Here is a 25,980-nt window from a genome sequence, read left to right as displayed (position 1 = left end):
GTCAGGTCAGAGCTCCTGTTCTATTTGTGATGCTACACTTTAAATACTTTGAGCGGTTTTTCAAGATTTTTCCATTCAGAAATGACAACTATGGGTTTCCTGTCTAGACTTCTCTATCCTGTCAGTGGCTGTCAAATGGAACCTTCCTTTGCTGTTTCCCATTCAGAAATGTTTGCTAAGTCGCAAGAGAAACTCACTTGCCTCCCTGCAGTTGTTCTTGAGTCCCTCAGTCATGTCAAACTCTTTGCGACCCCGTGGACTGCAGCACACTAGGCTTCCCTGTTCTTCACCATCTTCTGGAGTTTGCTCAGACTCACATCCATTGAGTCAGCAATGCCATCCTACCATCTCATCCTCGGTGTCCCCTTTTCCTCCTGCCCTCAATGTTCCCCAGCATCAGGGTCTTTTCCAGTGAGTTAGCTCTTCATGTTAGGTGGCCAAAGTATTGGAGCTTCAGCTTCAGCATCAGTCCTTCCAATGAATATTCAGGGTTGATTTCCTTTAGGAGTGATCCTGATCTCCTTGCTGTCCAAGGGACTCCCTGAAGAACACTTGCTTTTTGATATACTACAAAGTTAACCTCATGATATTTCAGCTCCATAAAAACAAATTTCTCTTTGTAAAACACCACTCAAAGCTTCATTATATACAACAGTTGAAAATTTACCAAAGATGTATTTAAGGATTGTAAAACCATTCAGAATAAACATATGAACAAATGTAATGACCATTTTTCTCTAACCAGGCATTATCCATTATCCTGCCTGACTTTCCTGAGAAACTCATTCATCTAGGAGTTCTAGGTGGCTCTTTTCCTGAGTTCTGTCCATCTGTCTCAGCATCTTTTCTAGGATTTTATGAAGTTTTTCTCTGCCTCTTCTGAGGCTTGAAAGAAACTACTTTTTTTTCCTTTTCTTCCTATATAGATTTCCACACAGTAGGGACAAAGCCTTGTGATAGGGGTTACTTGATGAATCAGCTGGAGACAGACAGAGAAAGTTGTTGAAGCTGGCTGAGCAGAAGCATTGACTTTGTAGAGGTCAAGGAAGCCATACAACTGTGCTGATTTTATATTTCTTGAAAAATTAGAGTTATCATAACATCTCCCTCATGAGGTTGTTTGAAGAATGGATAAGAAGAGGACAAAAAGTGGTCTTTTGCTTTTGTGTGGAGCCCTAGATTCATTTCCTGCTAAGTGTGTTGGTGGTTAATGTTGAAAGAAATAATATTCTCTTCCATTAAGTGATATAAATTTATGGAACTTATAAACTCTTGAAGTAGTTATAAACACTTAACTATATAAAAGCTGCAATTAGAAGATAGGGTGATAAAAAGTAATTCATTTACAATAGTGAGAAGCAGATTAAATATTCCCCAAATAAATGTTATCATGAAAGTAATATATTTCTGGATTAATTTAGGGAGACTTTACATCTTTTCATATAGATGTATGAGTATCAAAGTCTTTTCAAATCCACAGAAGTTCAAACACATCAGACCTTTCCACTGCTCAACACTTTTATGGTATCCTCTTTGGTGTGGCTTAACATAGCATTCTAAATGTGTTTTTGATGTATATCTATTTATTTGATTAAACTCACTTTTTTCTGCATATAACCTGAATCTAAGTTCACATGGAAAAGAAGCATATTCTTAGAAAAATTATAATGAAAAGATACTGGTCAAACCAAATATTAAAATATTATAAATCTATGATAATTAAAACATGACTATATCACTAATACAGACTAAAAAGAAAGGCAAATACATGCTGGAATTTATTACATTATAAAAGTTGTATCAGTTAGGGAAAAGGTAAATTATTCATTTAATGATGTTCAAACAACTATTAAATACATCATTATATGAAAAGAAAAGTTGGATCTCTAACTCACTTTTAATGACAAAGTCCAGATAGACAAAAAAAAAAAAAAAAAACTTCGTGAAGAATAAAATAATAAATGTAATATGTGAAAATATGAGTGATTTGACTAATAATAGCAGAAATGTGAAATAATCTTTCAATAAACCACATACACACAAAATAGTTCTACTACATAGAAATAACAAAAACAAGTGTTCATGAGAAAGAATTTTCAAGCAAAATTAAAAGAGAAAGGGCAAACACAAAGCTGAGAAAAATGCTTGCCACCTGTGTAACTGATAAAGAGCTATCTTCCATAATATATTTCTTTATACAATAATTACTTCTGCATATATAAAAGTGAGTGAAAGTCACTAAATCGTGACTGACTCTTTGCAACCCCATGGACTGTATAGTCCATGGAATTCTCCAGGCCAGAATACTGGAGTGGGTAGCCTTTCCCTTCTTCAGGAGATCTTCTCAACTCAGGGATCAAACCCAGGTCTCCCACATTGCAGGCAGATTCTTTATTAGCTGAGCCACAACAGAAGCCCAAGAATACTAGAGTGGGTAACCTATCCCTTCTCCAGAAGATCTTCCTGATCCAGCTATCGAACTGGGGTCTCATGCATTGCAGGTGGATTCTTTACCAACTGAGCTATCAGGGAAGCCCATATATAAAAAGCATCCTGCAAGTAAACATGAAATGGAAAAATGATATGAACAGTTATAAAAAAGGAAATATAAATAGTTCAAACATGAAAAGATGCTCAACTTCAGTGTATAATAATAGAAGTGTAATTAAATGTATAATGAGATATCATTTTTGGTAGCCTGTTGGATTAACAAAGATTATCAAACTAGAAAAACAAGAGGCTTTATCAATGATGAAGTTTTGTAAGCAAGAGGGATTCTATGTCTCCAAGATTTAACCTGTAATCTGTTTGGATTTTAAACTTCTTGAAGAAATGTAGTTGTCTGTGAAGTAAACTGGCATTTAAAAATAGAGTTTGCAAAAATACTACATGAATTGCTGTAGGCAAAAATCATCAGTAGATGCTAAAAGTAGTGAAAAAGTTATGATTGAGATACAGAGTTTTTATTCAGTCTCATACTATCTCCCTATAAGCTACTTAGTAATAACAGAGTGAGAAGAAGTAACTGTACAGTAGTTAATCCAGACAGCCACCATCCTGTAAGGAAGCCCAACTGGCCACATGTATGGGACCTGAGGCTCCCAGTGGCAGATGTATGTGATGTATGTGAGTAAAGGAGCCTTCAGAAGATTCTAGCCTTTGGCCTTCAAGTTTTCCAGCTACCTCCAACAACATCATGGAGCAGAGGCAAGCCATTCTTGATGTACCTTTTCTAAATTCCTAAACCCCAGAATTCATGAGCATAATAAATGTTTGATTAATGGCGGTGAGTTTGGGGATAATTTGCACAATAAAGGACAGAGATGGTATGGACCTACAGAAGTAGAAGAGATTAGGAAGAGGTGGCAAGAATACACAGTAGAGCTGTAAAAAAAAAAAAGTCTTAATGAGCCAGATTACCACAATAATGTGGTCACTCACCTGGAGCCAGACATCCTGGAGTGTGAAGTCAAGTGGGCCATATGGAAGCATTACTATGAACAGTTAATGAAAGTGATGGAATTCCAGCTGACCTATTTAAAATCCTAAAAGATAATGCTATTAAAGTGCTGTGCTTAATATGCTAGCAAATTCGGAAAACTCATCAGTGGCCACAGGACGGGAAAGGGTCAGTTTTCATTCCATTCCCAAAGAAAGACATTGCCAAAGAATGTTCAAACTACCATACAATTGCACTCATTTCACATGGTAGCAAGATTATGCTCAAAATCCTTCAAGCTAGGCTTGCACAGTACATGAACTGAGAACTTCCAGATGTGCAAGCTGGATTTAGAAAAGTCAGAGGAACCAGAGATCAAACTGCCAAAATCCACTGGATCATAGAAAAAGCAAGAGAATTTCAGAAAAACATCAACTTCTGTTTCATTGATTTCACTAAAGCCTTTGACTGTGTGGATCACAGCAAACTGTGAAAAATTCTTAAAGAGATAGGAATAACAGACCAATGTCAAGGCTGTAATTGTCATCCTGCTTATTTAAATTATATGCAGAGTACATAATGAGAGATGCCAGGCTGAATCACATCCTGATTCCAGGATGAATCACAAACTGGAATCAAGGTTGCCAGGACAAATATCAACAACCTCAGATATGCAGATAATACCACCCTAGTGGCAGAAAGTGAAGAGGAACTAAAGAGACTTTTCAGGAAGGTATGGCAGAAAGTGAAGAAGAACTAAAGAGCCTCTTGACGAAAGCGAAAGAGGAGAGTGAAAAAGTTGGCTTAAAGCTCAACATTCAGAAAACTAAGATCATGGCATCTGGCCCCATCGCTTCATGGGAAATAGATGGGGAAACAGTGGAAACAGTGGCTGACTGTATTTTTAGGGTCTCCAAAATCACTGCAGATGGTGATTGCAGCCATGAAATTAAAAGACGCTTACTCCTTGGAAGGGAAGTTATGACCAACCTAGACAGCATATTAAAAAGCAGAGACATTACTTTACTAACAAAGGTCCATCTAGTCAAGGCTATGGTTTTTCCAGCGGTCATGTATGGATGTGAGAGCTGGACTATAAAGAAAGCTGAGCGCCAAAGAATTGATGCTTTTGCACTGTGGCATTAGAGAAGACTCTTGAGAGTGCCTTGAACTGCAAGGAGATCCAACCAGTCCATCCTAAAGGAGATCAGTCCTGGGTGTTCATTGGAAGGACTGATGTTGAAGCTGAAACTCCAATACTTTGGCCTACTGATGTGAAGAGCTGACTCATTGGAAAAGACCCTGATGCTGGGAAAGATTGAGGGCAGGAGAAGAAGGGGACGACAGAGGATGAAATGGTTGGATGGCATCACTAACTCAATGGACATGGGTTTGGGTGGACTCCGGGAGTTGGTGATAGACAGGGAGGCCTGGTGTGCTGCGGTTCATGGGGTCTCAAAAAGTCAGACACAACTGAGTGACTGAACTGAACTGAACTCAGGAAGGTGAAAGAGGAGAGTGAAAAAGCTGGCTTAAAACTCAACATACAGAAAACTAAGATCATGGCATCTGGTCCCATCATGGCAAATAGATGGGGGAAAAATGGAAACCATGAGAGACTTTATTTTCTTGGGGTCCAAAATCACTGGGGACGGTGACCACAGCCATGAAATTAAAAGATGCTTGCTCTTTGGAAGAAAAGCTATGACAAAGCTAGACAGCATTTAAAAAGCAGAGGCCTCACTTTGCAACAATGGTCTGTATAGTCAAAGCTATGATTTTTCCAGTGGTCATGTATGGATGTGAGAGTTAGACCATAAAGAAGGTTGAGCATTAAAGTATTGGCGGTTTTGAACTGTGGTGTTGGAGAAGACTCTTGAGAGTCCCTTGGACTGTAAGGAGATCAAACTAATCAATCCTAAAGGAAATCAGTCCTGAATATTCATTGGAAGGACTGATGCTGATGCTGAAGCTCCAATACTTTGGCCACCTGATGCAAAAAGCCAAATCATTGGAAAAGACCATGATGCTGGGAAAGGTTGAAGGCAGGAGGAGAAGGGGACAACAGAGGATGAGATGGTTGGGTGGCATCACCGACCCAATGGACACAAGTTTGAGCAAACTCCAGGAATAGTGAAGGTCAGGGAAGCCTGGTGTGCTGCAGTCCGTGGGGTTGCAAAGAGTCAGATACAACTTAACTGAACAACAACGAGTAGTAAACGCATGCAGCTATGTTTGTGGAAGGTGGTAAGCTTGCCTGAGGGAAAGTGTTGATGGTCAGGGCAAGTGTTAATTTCCCATGGGAAGGGAGGTACTAGTGAGCCAATCCAGCTCATGCATGACTTTGTTTGGTTGACACTGTATTTCAGAATGTTGAACCTGTGTTTAGTGCCTACAGGTGAGACGTGCTCCTTTTTTCCCACAAGCTCTACTTACAGATCATAAGTGCCTTGCTCCTCTAGACATTCTGACTGGGGAACCCTTATAACCTAGACACCACTGTATAGGTAGGACCAGCCTCATCTTCAGGTAAAGGAGATGCTGTTGTTTTAGGGGTATCTGAAAGGCAGAACCTCCTTTCCTTCCACAAGTCCTATAATTTTCTTAAGCAATTCTTTGGGGAAATAGCTATGTTTGAAGGGAAGAAAAGATTTTGAGATTTATATATGTTTTATAACTGAGGTAGATAAGTTCAGCAGATCAAGAAAAACTGGAGGGGGCAGGTGTTGGTAAGAGAACCTGAGACACGGAGCATGTATGCTGAAGTTTGTTTGGGGAGGCTTGAGAAACTCTACAAAGCAAGTAGCTCAGGTGGTAAAGAATCTGCCTGCAGTGCAGGAGACCCCATTTTGATTCCTGGGTCAGAGAGTTCCCCTGGAGAAGAGATAGGCTACTCACTCCAGTATTCTTGGGCTTCCCTGGTGGCTCAAACAGTGAAGAATCTGCCTGCCATGCAGGAAACCTGGGTTGAATCCCTGGGTTGGGAAGATCCCCTGTAGAAGGGCAAGGCAATCCATTTCAATATTCTTGCCTGGATAATCCCCATGGACAGAGGAGCCTGGCAGGGTCCTGTCTATGGCATCACAGAGTCAGACACAACTGAGTGACTAAGCACAGCTAACAGCTAACAAAGCTAGTAGCAAGAATTTAATGGCTGAAAGGGCAGAATTAATCTGTAAAATGGGGGTGATATCTGCCTCGTAGTATTGTTGGAAGAATTAAATGAAATAATTTTGTAAAGGGCTGAATACAATAAGAAAGTGCCTACAGTTATGATTGCTTTCTTGATGTGAAAGAATGAATATACTTACAATAAATTGAAATAAGAAAGGCCAAAGAATGAAGTGTTCTCAGCTCCTAATCTATCCAAGCTGAACTAGGCTAGAAGAGGAAACCTCCATGCCTATGTCTGGCTGGGTTAAATATCTGGATGTTTGGAAATAACCAGATGAGGAACTATTTCATTCATATCTGACATCTTTGCCAAAAGAAAAGTTTGCCTGATATCTGTCTCCATCATAATGGGTTTCTTAGCATTTCTCAATTTGGCCAAAATGGAGAGGATTTTATGGCCATCATGAGGTCTGGTTTGCTCTCTGATAATAGTAAATTACTACTTTTTTCCTCCACTCTTTTTTTTTCTTGGAGTACCACATGAATTGAAATTATGCAAAACTAAGAATGTTCCTGGTGGTTAGGTAATAGCTTAATGGAATCTGATAATTTCCAGTTGAGGCAGCTGATGCAATCCACATGTTAATATCACCACCTTATACTAAGTGAAGTTTTACAGCACTTTCCCATAAAACACCTATCTTGAGCAAGAGCCTCCAAGCATTCATGGCAAGTGGGTAAGGCAGGTAGAATCATCCAGATTTTATGGATGAAGAAGATATTTCCTGACTTATTTTCTTTGGGTAATGAGGTGAGAATGAGGTGAAATGAGACTTGAAAAAGGTTTACCCAACATCACATGGGTGAGAGCCAGGAACCTGGGACTAGACTCCTCAGCCTTACAGCAGTGAGTCCCGCTGCAGAGAGGCAGCATGATGAAGGGGCTGAGGGTTTGGAATGAGAAATGGGCAAGAATCTAACTCCTTTACTGGCTGAGTCCTTATGGGCAAGTCTCCCCTGTCTTGTCGTCAATACAATGTGGGGCTTCCCAGGCAATCATACTAATGTGAGAGTTGTCAGGAAATTTCAAGTGAGATCATGAATGCACAAGCATCTGGGACATCTTCTGCCCCTCCACTGCATGAAAAGAGGTTTCAGAGTGTCATCATCAGCCTAATTACTGAGCATCACCATTATCAGGTGCAAGGCTTACTGAGAGGTTGCCCTATAGCAGACACTGTGCTGAGAGCGGCACCTAAATTATCCCTTGTAATTGCCACATCAACTTTGTGAGGAATTTATTATTCCTATTGGATTGATGAGAAAACTGAGGTATAAGGAAGTAAATAAACAACTGACCCAAGTATACATTTGTGAAAAGGCTGGGCCCAGAGTCAAGACTTCACTGCCTCCTTATTTGTAGATTTGTAGGTGAAAGAAACATTAAAAAACACCTGGACTGCAGGCTCAGCTTCCAGGTCTTGCGACTTATGATTTTTATTACAAGAAATGTTTTATCAATAAGTTAAAATGCTAAAGTCCGTGAAAAAACTGCTTTAGGCTATAAGTAGAGTGCATTTAAGGTTATTCTTGCAGTAATCCTTATATTCTCATAAGAATTTTAATTTGTTTTGTAGTCTGTAATGTTTTTTTCTTTTTATTTTTTTATTTAAGAATAATTGCTTTATAGAATTTTGTTGTTTTCTGTCAAACTTCAACATGAATCAGCCATAGGTGTACATATATCCCCTCCCTTTTGAACCTCCCTCCCATCTCCTTCCCCATCCCACCCCTCTAAGTTGATACAGAGCACCGTTTGGATTTCCTGTAATGCTTTCTTGATGGAAGATAAAAGAGGCATGTATACCTGATGGGCTGGGTTTGATGACCACATTTTCTTGTCTATATGCATTCCTTTTGTTTTGTTGACCTGGTGGAAATGGTATGGCAGTGACTCCCTAGACATAGGTCAAAACCTGCTAAAAACTTCAATAAGAGAATGAGTAACATCTTGAGTTGAGCCATGGAGAGTTTGTCTTTGCCCTTAGCTCTTGACTTTGTTTTTGAGCTGAGTTCAACTGAAAGTACCACGAATTCCATTCAACTCCATACTTTGACAAAGTTTAATTTAGCCAGTCTTTTGAAAATACAGATGAGAAATTCAGTTCCAGAGACCAACTAATACAGGGGATTGAGGAGAGCCCAGCTAGCACTCTTTCCAGTGGGCCAGTGCCACACACTTCTGTGGGATATTAGCACCATGAATGGTGAGGGGTGCTGCTTAGAAATAAAAAGTGACAGCTTCCAACTGGCATTTCCCATTATGTGGAGTCTTTCTAAATGAGATGATTTTCCATTTGGGGAAGGGAAGAGTAAGAGGTCAGTGAAGGCAGAGGCAGGTGTCTGGAACTTCCAAAGATGGGAGACTACAGTTTTCCTCAAGTTGAAAATGATAGAGCCTTCATGTGTATGTATTTCACTAATAATTTATACGTTCCAGTTCTTTGAGAGTTGGTGAAGACAGAATACACAGCACATTCAGAGTCACAATTAAGTACTTAACAATGAGGCAAAATTCTGAAGCGAAAGAGGATTTTCAAATATACATTCATCAACCCAATGAAAAGTCAATGACATTCCATATTCCTTAAGCCAAGTCTGTACATACTTATGAGGTTTGTCAATACAGGGAAAAGAGTGACGAGCTGAACAATTACCCAGATAATCTGTTTCTGGGAGAGTTTGCTTAGATAATGCTAACCAATATTTTCCCTCTCCTCTTGCCCCCACCCCACCCCAGTTTTCCCCGAGAGTATTTTTGTATCTGCATTATCTATATACAGCTATATTCACCTTCCATTTCACTTTGTATAGGCAGAGTATGACCTTGGCTGCATATATGCATATTAAATACAGTAGATGTTCAAGAGAATTAGATGGATGAAGTACAGGGATCCAAAGTCTGTTTTGCTCTATTGTGCAGCTCCAGCCAGACAAAGTAAACCATTAATAATCACCAAGTGAATTAATGAGGATACATTAAGTCTAAAATCCTTTTCTTGTTTGGATACTCATCTAGACCTGACTGCTTCCCTTGTGGCTCAGCTGGTAAAGAATTTGCCTGCCATGTGGGAGACCTGAGTTCAATCCCTGGGATCCCTGGGAAGATCACCTGGAGAAGAGAAAGACTACCCACTCCAGTATCCTGGCCTGGAGAATTCCACGGACTATATAGTCCATGGGGTCTCAAAGAGTTGGACATGACTGAGGGACTTTCACTTTCACTTTCTAGAACTGACTACGCAGATATATCCAGATACACAGATATATTTCTGCATATGTTTATGTCATATAGATGATCTAGATAATTTCAATTTCAAATATATGCTGCTTTATTAATGCCCATCCTTTAATTTTTAGGATACCTGCTTCTCCTTTACTTGATTTCTGGGTCAATTAGAATATCTCTGGGCCAGAGTGTCAGTTCAGTATTGATCTTGAAAACAAATATGGGGAGTAAGAATAGGGGACAGGCATGGATTCCAGAAGAAAGAAAAGAGATTCCACTCTCAGGAGCTTACATTCTCATTTTATACTCAGCTGTTGCTCTACTGCCAAGCAGCAGGATGAGAAGAATATTCAGGTTGACTCAATGGCAAACATATACATGTTGTAAATGAGTTTAGTTTTTTAGTTTTTATGTGGCATTCAGCAGATACACTTGTAAGGCCATATCAATAATACACAAGGAAAGTAGAATTAATACTTGGAAAATTCACTCATCTGTTTGATTTGGAGCTCATTCCAAGATGTGCATTTTTCCACAGTTACCTATAGTGGTGATTCAGTAAACCAGGTTAACTGTTAAATCTCATAGGTAACTGTTAAATTGGAGCTAGGATAAAATGTGATTGTAAGGGTTCTACCTTGGCTGTGTTCTCTACTGATATGCTTATTGCTCTTGGCTTTTGGGGTCATGGAAAGAAAGAGGAGGGAAGAAATGGTAAGAGAGAAAGATAATGGTACAAGGAGCATTCCTTAGAAGTTTGAACCCACTGGGTTGTAGATTTAGATATACACTCAGAGTCTTACCCTCCCTGAAAATCACAGAAGCTTCAGTAAGAGTTAATAGGTGCCATTATCTAAATTTATATCTTGGTTACTGCACTCCTGGAGCTAAGCAACAATGCAGACATGAAAAGAGGAATTTTAATTTAAAATGCATTGTGTGAATTTTTTAGTATGGCAGATAAATGGTACTAATTATATCTTATTCAGGCTATTAATAAGTTACTTTGTATTCTTATACCTGAATCTACACCTGTTGTATCAGAGGTAAGAGAGGAATAAATTGAGAAATTGGAAAAGGATAATCTTCAATGTAACTTTTTCCTCAGACAAGTCACATGTAGATAAACAAGAGTTAATTGAATGTAGTTCATAGGAAAGTCAAACGCTGAATTTGTAAGCATTTCTCCAAGGGTATGGATGTTGTAGTCCCCACCCCACCAAAAAGCAAATGAAAACCGTTTTATTCACACTAAGAGATATGTTTGATCTGAAGTACGTAGATGTTGGCCTGGTCTTTGTAATCAAATTGAGTGCTTCTGCCCCAGGTGTTAAAAAGTGCAGGACAGTAAGGAGCTGGGGTGAGTTTTGCTGGTGGCTTGTCTTTTCCAAAGCATGTTTTGTGGAATTGGGTCTTTAGGGCCGCAGTTTCCTGTACAAACTCGTGGCCTCTATTTTCTCTTGCAGTCTGGTGTCTGGTTTGGATCTGGTCAGATGAACCGTGTCTCCTGGCTAGCTGACAACCCACAGGAGGTAAGCCTATAAAATGGCACAGGCCATGGTTGTTCATGTGAGGAGGACCACCTGGCAAAGATGGGTGATCCCCATGTGGAATTCTGTTGAGCAGTGCTCCGGGGCAGGGACTGACCAAACTTCTTTAGCGCTCGAGGCACTTGTCTGAATTTCTTGGGATGAAAATCATTTCTAGCCGGTCACTGGTCTCGTCTGGATGCAAGGATAAGTCATTTTTCTTCTGCATCTTCTCAACACACCAACCTTGCAAAGTCTGCACGTGGAAGCGTCTTAGAAGGGTGACCAGGATGACCTTCATCATCACCATGGCGATGTACTTTCCCGCACAGGCCCGGGGCCCAAAACCAAATGGCTGAAAGTACCTGTAAGGAACCTGGGAAAGAGATCAGACAATTAGCCAGAGTAGTAAAGGCTAGAGTCATGCATCTCCTTTTGATTCACCCTGAAAACACTGTCAGTCAGAATGCTCGATTTTAGTGATTTGACCATACTGCTTCTTCACAGACAGGAATGACTATGACTCGGATAAGACTCTTTCTCCATCCAGTTTGATTCACCCTTTGTGATACAGATACAACCTCAATAATTCCCAGTTACATTTTCATGTAAAGTACTTAGCTAGCTCAATGGGAAGGCCACATCTTTACTGCTGTTCTACCAGTCACTGAGGCAAAGACCATTGTGCCAGGCCGTATAACCTGATGACAAGGACAAATTTAGGTAAAACTGTGGATTCCTGTCCTATTAATGTCAAGAATCTAAATATTTTTTGTTATACAGATATTTAAAGAGACACACCTCTCTGTCTTGTCCCCATTTGGATTCAGTGTCTGGCACCTAATAGATGCTTAGTTATTTTAGACCAACTGGCAACACGGCATGCGTTGCTTATATAGAAGCAGAACAAATTAGAGAACTGGTTTAACTCAGATCATATCTCTTCCCCATATGGCAATGGAAAAAGGAGCACAGAGGGAACTATATGGATAATTCAGATTTAAAAAAAAATTGCCTAGAATTTGACATAACAGAGGCAGAATCTCTAGTACACCTCAATTAAGAACAAGGTGGGAGTTCTTCCAATTACCAAGTCCTATTTCGAATAGAGACTAGTACTTGTGGGGCCATTTGGAGAACCAAAGGCAGACAGCAAAAACCAAATCATTTCTTCTCATTTGATTTCTGTCTAATCATCATAGATGACGCTACAGCTGAATCTACAAAATGACAAGGTGATAAGTTTAAATGGAAAAGTGGATTGGTTAAACAAACTTCACCTCATTTTAGGCAAATTAAGGGCCTGAATTGTTCACACTTTGATCTCTCGTGTGCCATCCATGAAGACATTTCCAAGAGCTGGAGAGCCAGCCTCCTTGGCTTGAGGACAGAACTGGTGGGCATGTTCTGGTCAGGGGAAATGTATATACCTGGTGAGGCTGGAGGGGATGCGTAAATAGAATGAAATGTACAAACACAGAAACTGAGGGGATTTAACAGTTGATGCTTTCAAGGGTGGCACACTCAGTTTTAAGGAAGGACTCTTACATTGTTGGCAAAGTTTTCAAGAGTAAATTCATTAGGCTTTGGGAAAAACTCAAGTCTATGCATTCTTCCAAGATTCAGGATAATGTTAGTCCCCTTTTTCACCGGGTAGCCATCGATGACATCATCCTCTAAGGCTTTGCGCATGACCAGGTCCACGACAGGCTGGTATCGCATGCTCTCATTAATAAAGTTTTCCACCACTTTTAGCTTTTGCATATCATCAATCCTTATGTCTCTTTCACCTGTAGAATAAGATAAAAAAGACACAGTTCATGTTAGTTTCAATATACGGTCAGTGTTTAAAATCATACATTTTCCACAGAACAGTTTGCTCTTAGTTGAAAAAATGTATATCTGTAATTCTAATGCAAATCAGTAACTGGAGTAAAATATGCTGTGCTTGTTCCGTAGAATGTCTTATGAAAATTTTGATTTGAATTGTATTATCTTAACACCTAGGGGTTTCATAGTTAAGTCTAAATTTCTAGAAAATTAAAAAAACAAAAACATTGGATCCACATCCCCACATGGCCGCAGTTGGCTGAGGCTGACTGTCTGAGGAGCCCTATAGAGAAACTCCTCTCTGCAACATCAGGTAGACCTACCCAGTCTACTTCAAACATTTATCTGCCACCTCTGTGGTTCTTGAGTTTGGTTCCCTACTCTAAATTCTAGAAGATGTTAATTTCTTCTTTAGTCAAAGTGAGATGGTGAGTTTAATCATGTTCAAGGAAATGTTCTCTTCTGGTATCCTGTGCAGTCATCTGTCAGAAAATATCTTTGATCCTTCCTCCTCCGCATCTCATCCAGGACAACCTGGTGTGAACTCCCTATCCCCACCACACAAAAGGGGGTCCTGAGGTAAGCCCTAGGTGAGCTGGGGATTGATGGACACCTCTATGGTCTCAGCATGGCCCAACACTGGTCAGATAGGCTCAGATCACTCTCAGAATTGGCAAAACTTTAAAGCATTCTCAAATGGGGTATCACTTCTGTAGAATGAAAATCAACCCAGAGTCCCAAGGCAGGTCTGTCTCCTGTATAACTATGCTATCCAGGAGAGGTCTTACTTGGTCAGAGAACTCTACTGACCCAGCCCTTCATGTACTGCTCTTTGTACATTTAAGAGTCTAATGGGTGTGTTTATCTGGGGTGGAGAGGTAGAGGGCAGATGATGGGGAAGGTAATCCAAGTCATTTCCTAGGAAGTAATGACCAGGTGTGTGGGTCTAGAGGGAGCACGTGTACATGCACTAGTGTTTGTCCCAGTTTTATGTTTCAAGAGGACTGTTTTGTCATGGAGACATCATGGAGCACAATCCCTTTTCACCTCTCAAGGAAATTATATTAAAGGCTTATGATCTCAAGAGCAATTTGCCCCCTGTTGCCTGCAGTCTGTCATTCTATGGCTTTCCTTCTCACTCCAGTGAGCCTGCTTATTGAGTTCTCTTTTTCTCATGAGACTGAGAGCCCCAGGACTGCAAAGATGACGCTGCCTTGTTCACCACGGTGCCCCTGCACCTGGCACAGAACCCATAACCTGAAATGGGTGCTTGAGAAAACATTCCAGAACTGAAGCCTGGAGATTATTGTGATTCCTCGCTATCTACCTTCCCAGGGCAGCTTTCCTCCTACAGCAACACATCTGCAGAAACCTTCTTTCACATATTTAATACTTGTATGAAATTTCACCTTATTGTCAACTATTTCAAGCAGCATTCAATTGTTTTAAAGGTAAATAAGATAACATTTTTTAAAAATGTATTGCCTTTCATCAACAAAATAGGTTGTTTCACAGAGATTCTTTAAAGTCAACAAAGTCTATCATTACAGATATCTCTTCACATGTGTCTGAAATGTACTCCTAAAGAGATTACTTATGTGAAGCACATTCCAGATAAAGCATTTCATTTTCTCCCAGAAAGCAATTCTGACTTTTGAATGTGGCAGTATTTCTAGGGGAGAGTTGGGATATCAGAAGCAATGCCAGAATGATGTGAAGCAGAGGCAGAGCAGGAGGAGATGGAGTTGGGAAGAGCTGAGCAGGGACCTGGGGGCTCCCCTGCAGAGGAGGAGAGGGTAGGGGGAGGGAGGGCCTGACAGTTCAGGACTGCAGGGGAGGGAAACTGATTGCTCCCCTGCCTTTGCTATTACCCTCTCTTCCTCCCTCTGCTCCCAACTGGAAGAAAGGACTGCTTGAAACCCAGAAACACTGCCTTAAATGATAGCCATTTCCCTAAGTGGACCTTCAAAAGACTGGTACTGATAAGGTAGCAAATCCTTGTGGATGATCTCATGTGTTTTAAACACAGACATATAAAACCACATGTATGTGCTTATGTGGCCCTTTAAAAAGACCTTGAAGAATACACAAAATAATAACAGTGATTCCCTCTGGGAATTGGGATGAGTCTGAGGAGAAGAGTGGTTGGGTCCAGGTGACTTTATTTTCGCTTCATACATCTCTCCATTATTTGGAGTTTTTCAATGATTTGCTTTCACTTTTCACTTTTCATGCGTTGGAGAAGGAAATGGCAACCCACCCCAGTGTTCTTGCCTGGAGAATCCCAGGGACGGGGGAGCCTGGTGGGCTGCTGTCTATGGGGTCGCATAGAGTCGGACACGACTGGAGTGACTTAGCAGCAGCAGCAGCATGTGCTATTTTAAAATTAGGAAAACACAGGTAGAACTATCATTTTATCCTGTCTGGCATAATGAAAATACGATCCAATGACTTGCCTTATTGTTCTCTGAGCAGATTATAACAAAGATTTTGACATAAAAATTTTAGGACATAGAAGCTAATATCAAGAAATTGTTTTCTGAGCGCTATTGTTTGTTTGATAAATTCTTACCAACAACAGTCTGGATTTCTCTCATTATTGCCTCTTCAACCTGGGGATGCTTTGCAATGAGAAACAGCATGAAGAACACAGAAACAGACATGGTGTCTGGTGCTGCGATCAGCATTTCCAATATGCACTGGTTTACATTCTCTTTTGTAAGTTCACCACGTTTCTGAAGAATGGGAAGGGAGAGAAATATTGGGAAAGTGAGTGAGGTTCAGAACAGGAAGGGAGGTGGCACTCAAGGATCAATCACCTCAACAAAATGAAATCGTAGGAATTACAGGTCTCTGGAATTGACAATGGATATTTTTATTAATAATCTTCTGCTCAAAGCTGAACAATTTAGACATTTATGTGTGTGTTTAATGTCTTTGCACTCCCTGGTTTTCATGTTTTGTATTGTACAGACACAGAGATGTTTAAATCTTAAGGGTCAATCCAATCAGATTGCCTAATACTGGGCTATTTAGTTATATAAACACTAAAGCAAACATTTAAAAGCAGAAACATGCAACAATTAACAAGTGGGAATTTTTAGACACCTATACACAATCATACGTGCTTCCCAGGTGGCTCAGCGGTAAGGAACCTGTCTGTAATGCAGGACACCTGGGTTCAATCTCTGGGTCAGGAAGATCCTCTTGAGGAGCAAATGGCAACCCACTCCAGTATTCTTGCCTGGAGAATCCCATGAACAGAGGAACCTGGTGAGCTACAGTCCATAGGGTTGCAAAGAGTCGGACATGACTGAAAGACTGAGCACGCTTGCATATAGTCATACACATATGTTGTGTGGGAATTATAGTTAGTGTAGGTCTGTACCTCAGCAAAAATCAACTCAGTGGCAAAATCTATGCAGTCTTCCAGCTTCTCTGCTGTTGAAATCCTGTGTCTTTTTTCTTCTATGAGAATTTCCATGGCATCTTTCAAGTCCTTGCTGGAAATAAAAGTGAAAATATAATCTACCTGTACTTAGTTAAGACACCAAAAAAATGGATTTAGTTGCCATTTGTTTAAATAAAATGAAGCTATTAGTGCTCATGAATAACCAAATTTATACCTAATTATTTGCAAAATCCTTAAATTATGTATACATTACAATTCATATTAAGGAACCAGAGTTAGCTACATATCTAGCTACTGGTAGCAAAATCAAGGCTATAACCTATAGTTAAATGTTGAGAACCATTACCAAAAGGCTAAATCCAATATATTTTTTCAGTATTGGCATGATAGAGAAAATACATACTGGCTTTCTCACTTGTATGTGGAATCTTTCTCACTTATATGTGGAATCTTTTTATTTTAATTCTATTTATTCATTTTGGCTGTGCTAGGTCTTCATTGTTGCCTGGGCTTTTCTCAATTTGCAGTGAGTGGGGGCTACTTTCTAGTTGCAGTATGAGTTTCTCATTGTGATGGCTTCTCTTGTGGCAGAGCACAGCCTCTGGGGCATGCAGGCTTCAGTAGTTGCAGCACCTTGGACTCAGTAGTTTTGGCTCCTAGGCTCTAGAGCATAGGCTCGATGGTTGTGGCCCGCAGGCTTAGTTGCTCTAGCTCGTGTGGGATCATTCTGGACCAGAATCGAACCTGTACTCCTGCATTGGCAGGCAGATTCTTTATGACTGAGCCACCAGGGAAGCCTCACGTGAAATCTTTTTAAAAGTGGGAGTTCATAGACACATGGAACAGATTGCTGTTTACCAAGGCATGAAGTTGAGGGTGAGGGCAAACTGGTGGTGGTGATTATCAAAAGATACAAACTTGGGGTTATAATAAGTCACTGAGATGTCATGAACAGTATGTGTTCATATTACTGTGTTGTATATTTGTGAGTTGCTAAGAGGGATCTTAAAATTCTCATCACAAGAAAAATTTTGTAACTGTGTGGTGACAGATACTAGACTTATTATGATGATAATTTTGCCGAATATATAAATATTGAATCATCATGTTGTATAACTGAAACATAATTTTATATGTTATTGATATCTTACCAAAAAACAAATATTGGCGTATTGCAAGGGCATATGGAGAAGAAGACTAAAAAATTTCTCTAGGTCTTTACTGCTCTAGGTCATAGGAGATGTTACCTAGTTCACTATGCATTAGCAAATTTTATATATCGAGAGAATGTTGCTGAGCTAATTTTAAAGAAAACAAAGAGGAACTGTTATACAGTCTCACGTGATAAGTTTCTGTGGGCCTGCTGACAATAGTGAAGACAAAATAATGACCAAATGTAGCTGCAGACCAGTATGACTCTTTCAGTTCAGTTGCTCAGTCGTATCTGACTCTTTGCGACCCCATGAACCACAGCACGCCAGGCCTCCCTGTCCATCACCAACTCCCGGAGTCCACCCAAACCCATGTCCGTCAAGTCGGTGATGCCATCCAAGCATCTCATCCTCTTTCGTCCCCTTCTCCTCCTGCCCTCAATCTTTCCCAGCATCAGGGTCTTTTCCAATGAGTCAGCTCTTCGCATCAGGTGGCCAAAGTATTGGAGTTTCAGCTTCAACATCAGTCCTTCCAATGAACACCCAAGACTGATCTCCTTTAGTATAGACTGGTTGGATCTCTTTGCAGTCCAAGGGACTCTCAAGAGTCTTCTCCAACACCACAGTTCAAAAGCATCAATTCTTTGGCGCTCAGCTTTCTTTATAGTCCAGCTCTCACATCCATACATGACCACTGGAAGAACCATAGCTTTGACTAGATGGACTTTTGTTGGCAAAGTATGACTCTTTAGACCACCACAAAATCTGACCAGAGTGAAGAGATGAATGATTGACCTTATTGATTCAAGTCACACTAAGCTCCGGTTGAGACAAAGAGAAGTGTTTAAAGGACTACGTGTCCTAATCATCCACCTGATACTCATTGACCACTTGAGAACATGTAAGGGCAACATGAATCTGACTTCCTCCTTGGAGACTAATATTATTGAATTTCAAAATGTGCAAGTGGATGAAGTCAGCTCTTCAACCAAGTTTGGGAACTTTAAGAGTTGGAAAATTTAAGACAGTCTGGACATCTGAGTAAGATATGAACAGAGGTATGAAAAGAGCTAACATGTTTATTGTCTCCTATGTGTCATGCTCTGAGCTGATTGCCCTACATAGAGGATCTCATTAACCTATATCCAACCCTGGGAGGTAGGTTATATTTTATTTTAAAGAACTTCCCAAGACCATTTGGTTACTAAGTGGTAGAGATAGGATACAAATCAGGTCTGTCTACCTCCGAATCCCCTGGGTTTTTCATTGGTGGTTAGAGGTGGCATGTTTAGTGGCTGGCAACTTACACAATGGAGCTTCCCTGGTGGCTCAATGGTAAAGAATCTGCCTGCCAAGCAGGAGACACAGGTTTGATCCCTGGGTCAGGAAGATCCCCTGGAGTAGGAAATGGCAATTCACTCCAGTATTCTTGTCTGGGAAATCCCAGGGACAGAGGATCCTGGTGGGCTATAATCCATGGGGTTGCAAAAGAGTTGGACATGACTTAGTGACTAAACAACAACAACACGTGCACCCTGAAAAGCCAATGATTATCCAGTAGGCCACTGGGCATTTGTCCAGTCTTCTGCTAGACTAGTCTGAGACCAAGGCAAAGCCATTTAATGACAATTTTAGGATCCCCCAAGACATAAGATATATAATTAAACAAACAAAAAAACACACACCTTATAAAAGCTCATCATAAAAAAATTCTTTTGTGACTACTGTCAATTCTTACAAGTTGAATTCAGTTAAATTGTTTTGATGCAACACAATAAATGATTTCATGTTTCCATTTTTCTAGACATGCAAAGAGAATTTTGACAAATAATAACGATAGGTTCAGCCAACCCTTTTGTCTTCAACTCAAAACACACTGAAGTGTCCTAGTTCTAGATATGGGGTTCTTAGCTTCCTAGATGAAAAGCATCCCTGGGCCAAAGGCCGCCTTTCCCCTGTGGTCTGGCCACATATGCCCAAGGTGCTGTAAGAAGTGCTTCACCAGCATCTTTATCAACAGCTCCCTGTGGTTCCGGGGACGAGAAAGCTTGCCAAAGAGGCCAGAAATAGCTGAGACACACACAAATCAGTCTCATCAATAATTATTCCAAAATGTGTTACTTACACAGACTTTTCATACTTTCTGCACAGCCAAGAAATCTTAAAGAAGATGTCTGGTTTGAGAAGGAGAGCTTGCCATGCATCAAAATACCCCTGGATTTTAACCACGATGGCACTTTCTGGAAAAACATCAGAGCAGATGAGCAAAAATGTGAGTCCAAGAAGGGTATGCTAATGAAAGAAGATCCCCTGTAGACTCTCCTAGCTTCTTGGACTCTAAGCAGGACAAAGTTCTGTCTTCAGTGGGTGTTACAGCCACATGAATGTCACTAAACAAATCAACACTAATTCATTCTACTTAGGGCCTAAATGGCTAAGTTAACCAGAGATTTGGCAGTTTTCATGTTTATGGTAGAGACCCAGCTAAGAATCTCACATGCTTCTCCTTGGCTGAGCCTCCAACACCTTCTGTTTCCCTGACCATGGGAAATAAAAAGTAATTAATGCTATTATGGCCTCAATCTGGCACCAAAGGCAAAAAGCCTTACCATTCTTCTGTTTATATTTCAGTTCAGAGTGTAGAATTCATCTTGTAGTCTTCAATGCCTTATTCTAAGTCTCCTGAACAGTCAGTTCTTAATTGATTTTCTTGAATTACATTGAATACTAGAGAAAAGAAAAACACTGCTTTTCTCAAATTATACACAAGGGAAGGGAAGACACATGCATTTTCAACTGCTAAACACCAGGCGCATGGTAAGGTGTTTTACAAAGAAACTTGATTTCATCCTTACAGTCTTGCGAAGGGAGTGAGAGTGTCTTCATTGTGCAGATTCAGAAGCTGCAGTTCATAGAAATGAAGAAATTCGCCCAACACCATATGGCCAGTGTGGCTGGCAGCCCCTAGGCTGCAGCCCAGCCTTGTCTGACCTCAGGGCCATGTCCTTTCCTCTTTGGTGCACCATGTCCCTCAGGCCCGTTGAGAGTTTAACAAGGACCCAGTGAGCAGGTGGAAATACATATAACTCTGTTTGCATTATGTAGGTTCTCAGCCACACAGTCTGCACCCATAAGTTAACAGAGAGCTGTACAATACACTTTTCTCTACCCCTCCTTAGATTCAAGGCTGTTTGGGAATCAAGGAGAAAGGACTTCTAAAATAGGTACCTGTCAGTCCTTAGGAGTGTGTGTGGAACAGGTAAAGAGGACTTTTAGAGTGCCTATCTGAAGTTCAGACAAGAGTCTGGAGTCTGGAGTTCAGACAAGAGGCTGTGACTAAGGTCCTCAGAGTGAATGAGATGCCCATCCTGATGTCAATCAGACTGTAATGTCCTCTTGAAAGAAATAATTAAAGAGTGGCGAGAGGAGGCAAGGAGAGTGAAGAAAAGGAAGGGAGGGCTTATCACTTGTTTTCTTGTCCAAACGTGGTCGATCAGGGAGCAGGTGTGATAGCTTAGTTGGTGTGGGCAAGTGTGAAAATCATGCCTTGTTCTTATGCCTGTGATGTTGTTCCCTCAGTTCTGCAGGGGGTTCAGGGCTACACTTCATCTGGGGCTTTGTCCAGATGTCCATTCCACATCAGAGGTTCAGAGGCCTTCCTGATCACCCCTTCTCTCCACAATAGTTTTGGCTTCTCTCCAGCTGCCCCCCTTCACTTTCTAGGCCCTTTGCCCTACTTTTTTTTTTCAAGGCACTTGTTACTGCCTAAAATATTACTAGATGGTAACTTGTTTACTGTCCATACGTCCACTGGGATGTAAACCCTTTGAAGGCAACGACTTTATCGAGTTCATTGCTGTAACCCCAGGACCTAAACCTGCCATAAAATAGGCAATCAATAAATATTAGTTGAATGGATGTACGAATCAGTGAACACTGTTAGAAATCAAATCAGGAGAAATTTCTTTAAGCTGGCAACAGCAGAATGGAATGAATCCACATGATTAATGTTTGGATTTTTGTTGGTGGTAGAGTTAAATGGATGTGTTTAATATTTCTATAATATAATGAGGAAAGTATCTTCTTGAATGAGAAATCTTGCCAGGATTGTTATAAATGTTAAATCACAAGCTTTATGTGAAGCAATTTTTATACTACTTGGCACATTGTAGACACTAAATTTATGGTAGTTATCATCATCATTTTCAGCAGCATCAGCTCGAAGTTTTCATACTTAGTGGCTTTGAGGGAGAGGTATATGCGTGTATTTATGTGCATGTGTTTGTATATATACATTGAAAGTTAAATAGATTGAATGTGGCTATGGGTTTGTATGTGTGTGTGTGTATGCATATATCATGTGTAAAAGAATGGTTGGTAATGGTTGAATACATAGGTTTGGTGGTAGGATATATTTATGACCAAATGAAATGATCACATCTATTAAGTTTCAGCTGTGGGTAGAATTATCCTATTTCCTAGAGCAATGAGGAGAGATACAAAAGAAATAGAAGATGCCTCTTGCTATGTATATTTAAGAGCTTATAAATGAAGAATGCAGACATACCAGGAAAACACTTTAGGAATATTTAGAAAGATTTAAAGAAGAACAGTGAACAAAAGAGTATATCTTTCCATGAGTTCATTTTCCTTCTCATGCCCTGTTTAGTAAAGGGCTGAATGAAAATTCCAGTACCATCCAAGGGGATCCCCAGGAAGAGCATGTTAGAGGTGTCCAGCATGATGCGCCGCATGAGGGTCAACACGTCCACATAGCCCAAGTCATTGCGGACCTCCTCCAACCTGTCCAGATGCTTGGTGATGGAGTCAGCACAGATGGTCACCATGCGCACCAGGCCAGGGCCAGACAGAGCTGGAGGGGACAACATCAGAGTGAGCTCCTCCAACTCCAGGGCACACAAGCAATCAGGCATTTTTGGCTCTTTATGTTCAGAGCTTAACTGACCACAGATTTTTATTCAATAAGTGGGTGGAAATTTTCATTTTCTGCTTTATACTTTTTCTGTATTCTTTTAATTTTCTACAGCAGGTCATCACATTTATGGTTAAAAATGAAAAAAAAAATTTAAACAGACTATTCAAAATTATACTTTTCTTCATATGATAACAAATAATTTGTGAGGTTGCAAATGAAATATGTAATACTTGTGGTTATAAATCACAAATCTGTGACTTTCCATGTTTATTATATACGCTTCTAAAGAAGATTTGGATTTGGTAGTGGGATATTTTATGTTTCATTGGGTGGCAGAATATTGATACAGAACTATTCAAATTGGATCTTACTGTGTTGATTTAAGGTGCTTCAGTTCAGTTTAGTTCAGTTGCTTAGTCGTGTCCAACTCTTTGCAACCCCATGAGCTGCAGCACGCCAGGCCTCCCTGTCCAACACCAACTCCCGGAGCCCACCCAAACTCATGTCCATTGAGTCGGTGATGCCATCCAACCATCTCATCCTCTGTCATCCCCTTCTCCTCCTGCCCTCAATCTTACCCAGCATCAGGATCTTTTCAAATGAGTCTGCTCTTCTAAGGTGCTTACTGTTTAATTATAGGTTATACATGTAAAATGCTAATTTTCTAAATTACCAAATGTTTTTGTTGTTGTTCAGTCGCTAGGTCATGTCCGACTCTTTGCAACACCATGGACTGTTGCCAATCAGGCTCCTCTGTCCCAGGCAAGAATACTGGAGTTTGGGTTGCCATTTCCTTCTCCAGGGGATCTTCCTGATCGAGGGGTTGAACCTGCATCTCCTGCTTGGCAGGTGGATTCTTTACCACTGAGTCAATTGGGAAGCCCTTACCAAATATAACCTTCTCTTAATCTTAGTTTCTCTTCAAACTACAAACATTTATTGTACTCAATCAATGTCATAACGACAAAACAAATCCTTGTTTGAACAGTCTTTCTCATAGAAGTGGGCACTCTTTCAGGGCAATGATAACTATTAGCTTTGTACTTCAAGCCCATAGTACATGGTGGCTCTCCAAATGTACTTGTCAAATAGAGGAAAGAATGAAACCTGGTAGTTAACTAGCTCTGTTCTCTCCCTTTGCTCTGCTCCTGACTGTCTTAGCAGCTAGTGGGTCATGATGGTAGATGGTCTAACTTGAGAGTTTAACGCTTAAAATTATTTCTCCCCTTGTTCTAAGTTTCTTTGAGTTTTCTTTAGGAGTAATTGCTTTTTTATGTCTTTTGTTATTCAGATTTGCTGTCAAATTCAGAGTGCTCAAACAAAGCAAATGCTGCAGAGCCCCTGAAGACACAGTTACAAATAAGAAAGAGACCTGAAAGTGGTTCTAGACTCTAAGCATTTCCACCCATGTATAAAAAGGAAGCTTGGGTTGGCAGCATACTTTCTGACTTAAGGAAGGAGCTGGAGATATGGAAGGTGGGGATGCTGCTTTCTGGGTGACTGTCACATCCACAAGTGGGACAACTAATTCCTTCATGAATCAATCCTTTGCATGGAAGGATTGGCCTTGAATATCAGTCCCAGGCTGATGTCTGATTTGCCTCTAAGTTCAAGACTTTGAAGCCACATTTCAAATGTATAAACAGAATGTAATATCACTGATAGGGCCATGGGCCAAAGAATGTGGACAGCCTCTAGAAGCTGGAAAAGGCAAAGAAACATTTTCTCCCAAGATCCTCCAGAAAGGAATAGAGTTTTCCCAGTATCTTGATTGGAGAAGGAAATGGCAATCCACTCCAGTATTCTTGCCTGGAGAATCCCAGGGACAGAGGAGCCTGGTGGGCTGCCGTCTATGGGGTCGCACAGAGTTGGACACAGCTGAAGCGACTTAGCAGCAGCAGCAGCAGCAGCAGCAGTATCTTGATTATTGCCCTGTGAGACCCACATCAGACTTTTGACCCATAAAACTATAAGAAAGACTTCAATTCCAGTGGCAGATGGTAAAGAGGGAAATCACTATATAAGAATGTTTGGAATCTAGTTTTTGCTATTCCATATCTGGCTATGTTGTCTTGGGGAAAAGTCACAAGCTCTCTAGAAATGTATTTAGTTAAGTAAAAAACTCAGAGCCTGGAAGAAATGACATATACAGCCCTTCACAGTTTTAAAACTCTCTAAGTTATTTGCAAATTGTTTTCTGTTAAAACATGTGGGATGTCAACCAGTTGTTCAGCAAACATGTTGGCTATGCTAAATATGGCTGACACACTAAATTCTTAACTGAAGTGACATTAAGTGTATAGAGAGCCAATTCTTTTTTAAATCCATGAGATGGATGTAGAAACAGGAAGAACCAGATCAAAGTGGTTAAATATGTAGTCTCTGGGATTGTCTTCTGTACTACCATTTACTAATGGTGGAAATTGGGCAAGGTAGTTAACCTCTTTATGCCTCAGTTTTCTCATTTGCAAAATGTAGGTGATATTATTATTTACCACATGGGGTTGCTGTGGAATTAAGAATTAAGTGTTTAAAATAGTGCCTACTATATAATACATGTGTAATGAATGTTAGCTGTAACCATTTTAAAGCTGTGAAGCAGCAGAAGTTAAAAATGATTTCAAAACAGACATATTCATAGACAAAGCAGCAGAATATACCGGGCACTGGAATACCTTTTATAAAGAAAGGTCGAACAGCTTTCCAAAGTGCTGGATTATTGTTAAATATGATGCCTTTCTCATGCATGCCGATGAATTGCAACCCAAGTTTACTGCCAAATCGGGATATGTAGTGACTGTGCTTCATTACATGGAACATACTTGAGGACCTGCAGCAAAAGCAAAACTTGATGTTGATTTTTAAGGGTCAAGAACTCACAGTGATGAGTTTGACTACCTGTTGGCTCTTGTAGCAAATGCATTTGATCTAGACAAAAATGCATAATTTCTAGTGTTCAGATTAAATAAGTACTTGTGTTAGCACAAGAACCTCCTCCTCCAGTTAAAACATTTCTACCTACTAGCTCTCTGTGTGGGCATCACTAAAGATCAACAAACAACACACACAGAGTTATTTGTTATTTGCCCTTCTTCTCTAACACCAAGTCTCTAAAATATTACCCACTAATGTGGTCAAAGCTGCAAGGCTGTAAGAAACTGCACCCTCCACACCACCATGCTTCCAGGAGCCTCCAGCCCTGAAGCAGCCCCACTCCAGATGGTGCCCTTCTCTCCCCTCCCTGCCACCCTCCACAGAAGTGAATCTCAGAATTGGGAGA

The 25,980-nt window shown here is 40.4% G+C and overlaps 2 protein-coding genes across 12 annotated transcripts in view; one reads left to right on the top strand and one right to left on the bottom strand.

The window, feature by feature from the left end:
- The window catches only part of LOC145513092 (uncharacterized), a 295,101-nt gene that overhangs the window by 201,105 nt on the left and 68,016 nt on the right, over positions 1-25,980 (top strand). The window contains exons 7-8 of one of the 2 annotated variants that reach the window (XR_014059105.1): positions 11,309-11,374; positions 19,916-20,036. Coding sequence is in view for 1 of the 2 variants with exons in the window: in XM_081508290.1 (XP_081364416.1) it covers positions 11,309-11,374 (66 nt within the window). In the remaining variant the exon portion in view is untranslated. The remainder of the gene's footprint in view (positions 1-11,308; positions 11,375-19,915; positions 20,037-25,980) is intronic. The other variant, XM_081508290.1, reaches the window with a different exon arrangement.
- Positions 8,666-25,980, bottom strand: part of LOC145513089 (aromatase) — a 63,241-nt gene continuing 45,926 nt past the window's right edge. For 7 of the 10 annotated variants that reach the window (XM_081508280.1, XM_081508278.1, XM_081508285.1 and 4 more), the window contains 7 exons: positions 25,376-25,530; positions 22,461-22,637; positions 19,890-20,004; positions 16,590-16,704; positions 15,774-15,936; positions 12,920-13,161; positions 9,020-11,747 (listed from right to left, as the gene is read on the bottom strand). In XM_081508280.1, the coding sequence (XP_081364406.1) occupies positions 11,499-11,747; positions 12,920-13,161; positions 15,774-15,936; positions 16,590-16,704; positions 19,890-20,004; positions 22,461-22,637; positions 25,376-25,530 (1,216 nt within the window). In that variant the 3' untranslated portion in view covers positions 9,020-11,498. Of the gene's footprint in view, positions 11,748-12,919; positions 13,162-15,773; positions 15,937-16,589; positions 16,705-19,889; positions 20,005-22,460; positions 22,638-25,375; positions 25,531-25,980 lie in introns of all 10 variants that reach the window. The other 3 variants (XM_081508279.1, XM_081508287.1, XM_081508282.1) reach the window with 3 other exon arrangements.

Source organism: Giraffa tippelskirchi, chromosome 7 (assembly GCF_054371585.1).
Source record: "Giraffa tippelskirchi isolate mGirTip1 chromosome 7, T2T-mGirTip1v1.2.pri, whole genome shotgun sequence".
NCBI lineage: Eukaryota > Metazoa > Chordata > Mammalia > Artiodactyla > Giraffidae > Giraffa > Giraffa tippelskirchi.
The sequence above is the reverse complement of the archived record's forward strand: the minus strand, read 5'-3'. Positions and strand labels throughout refer to the sequence as shown.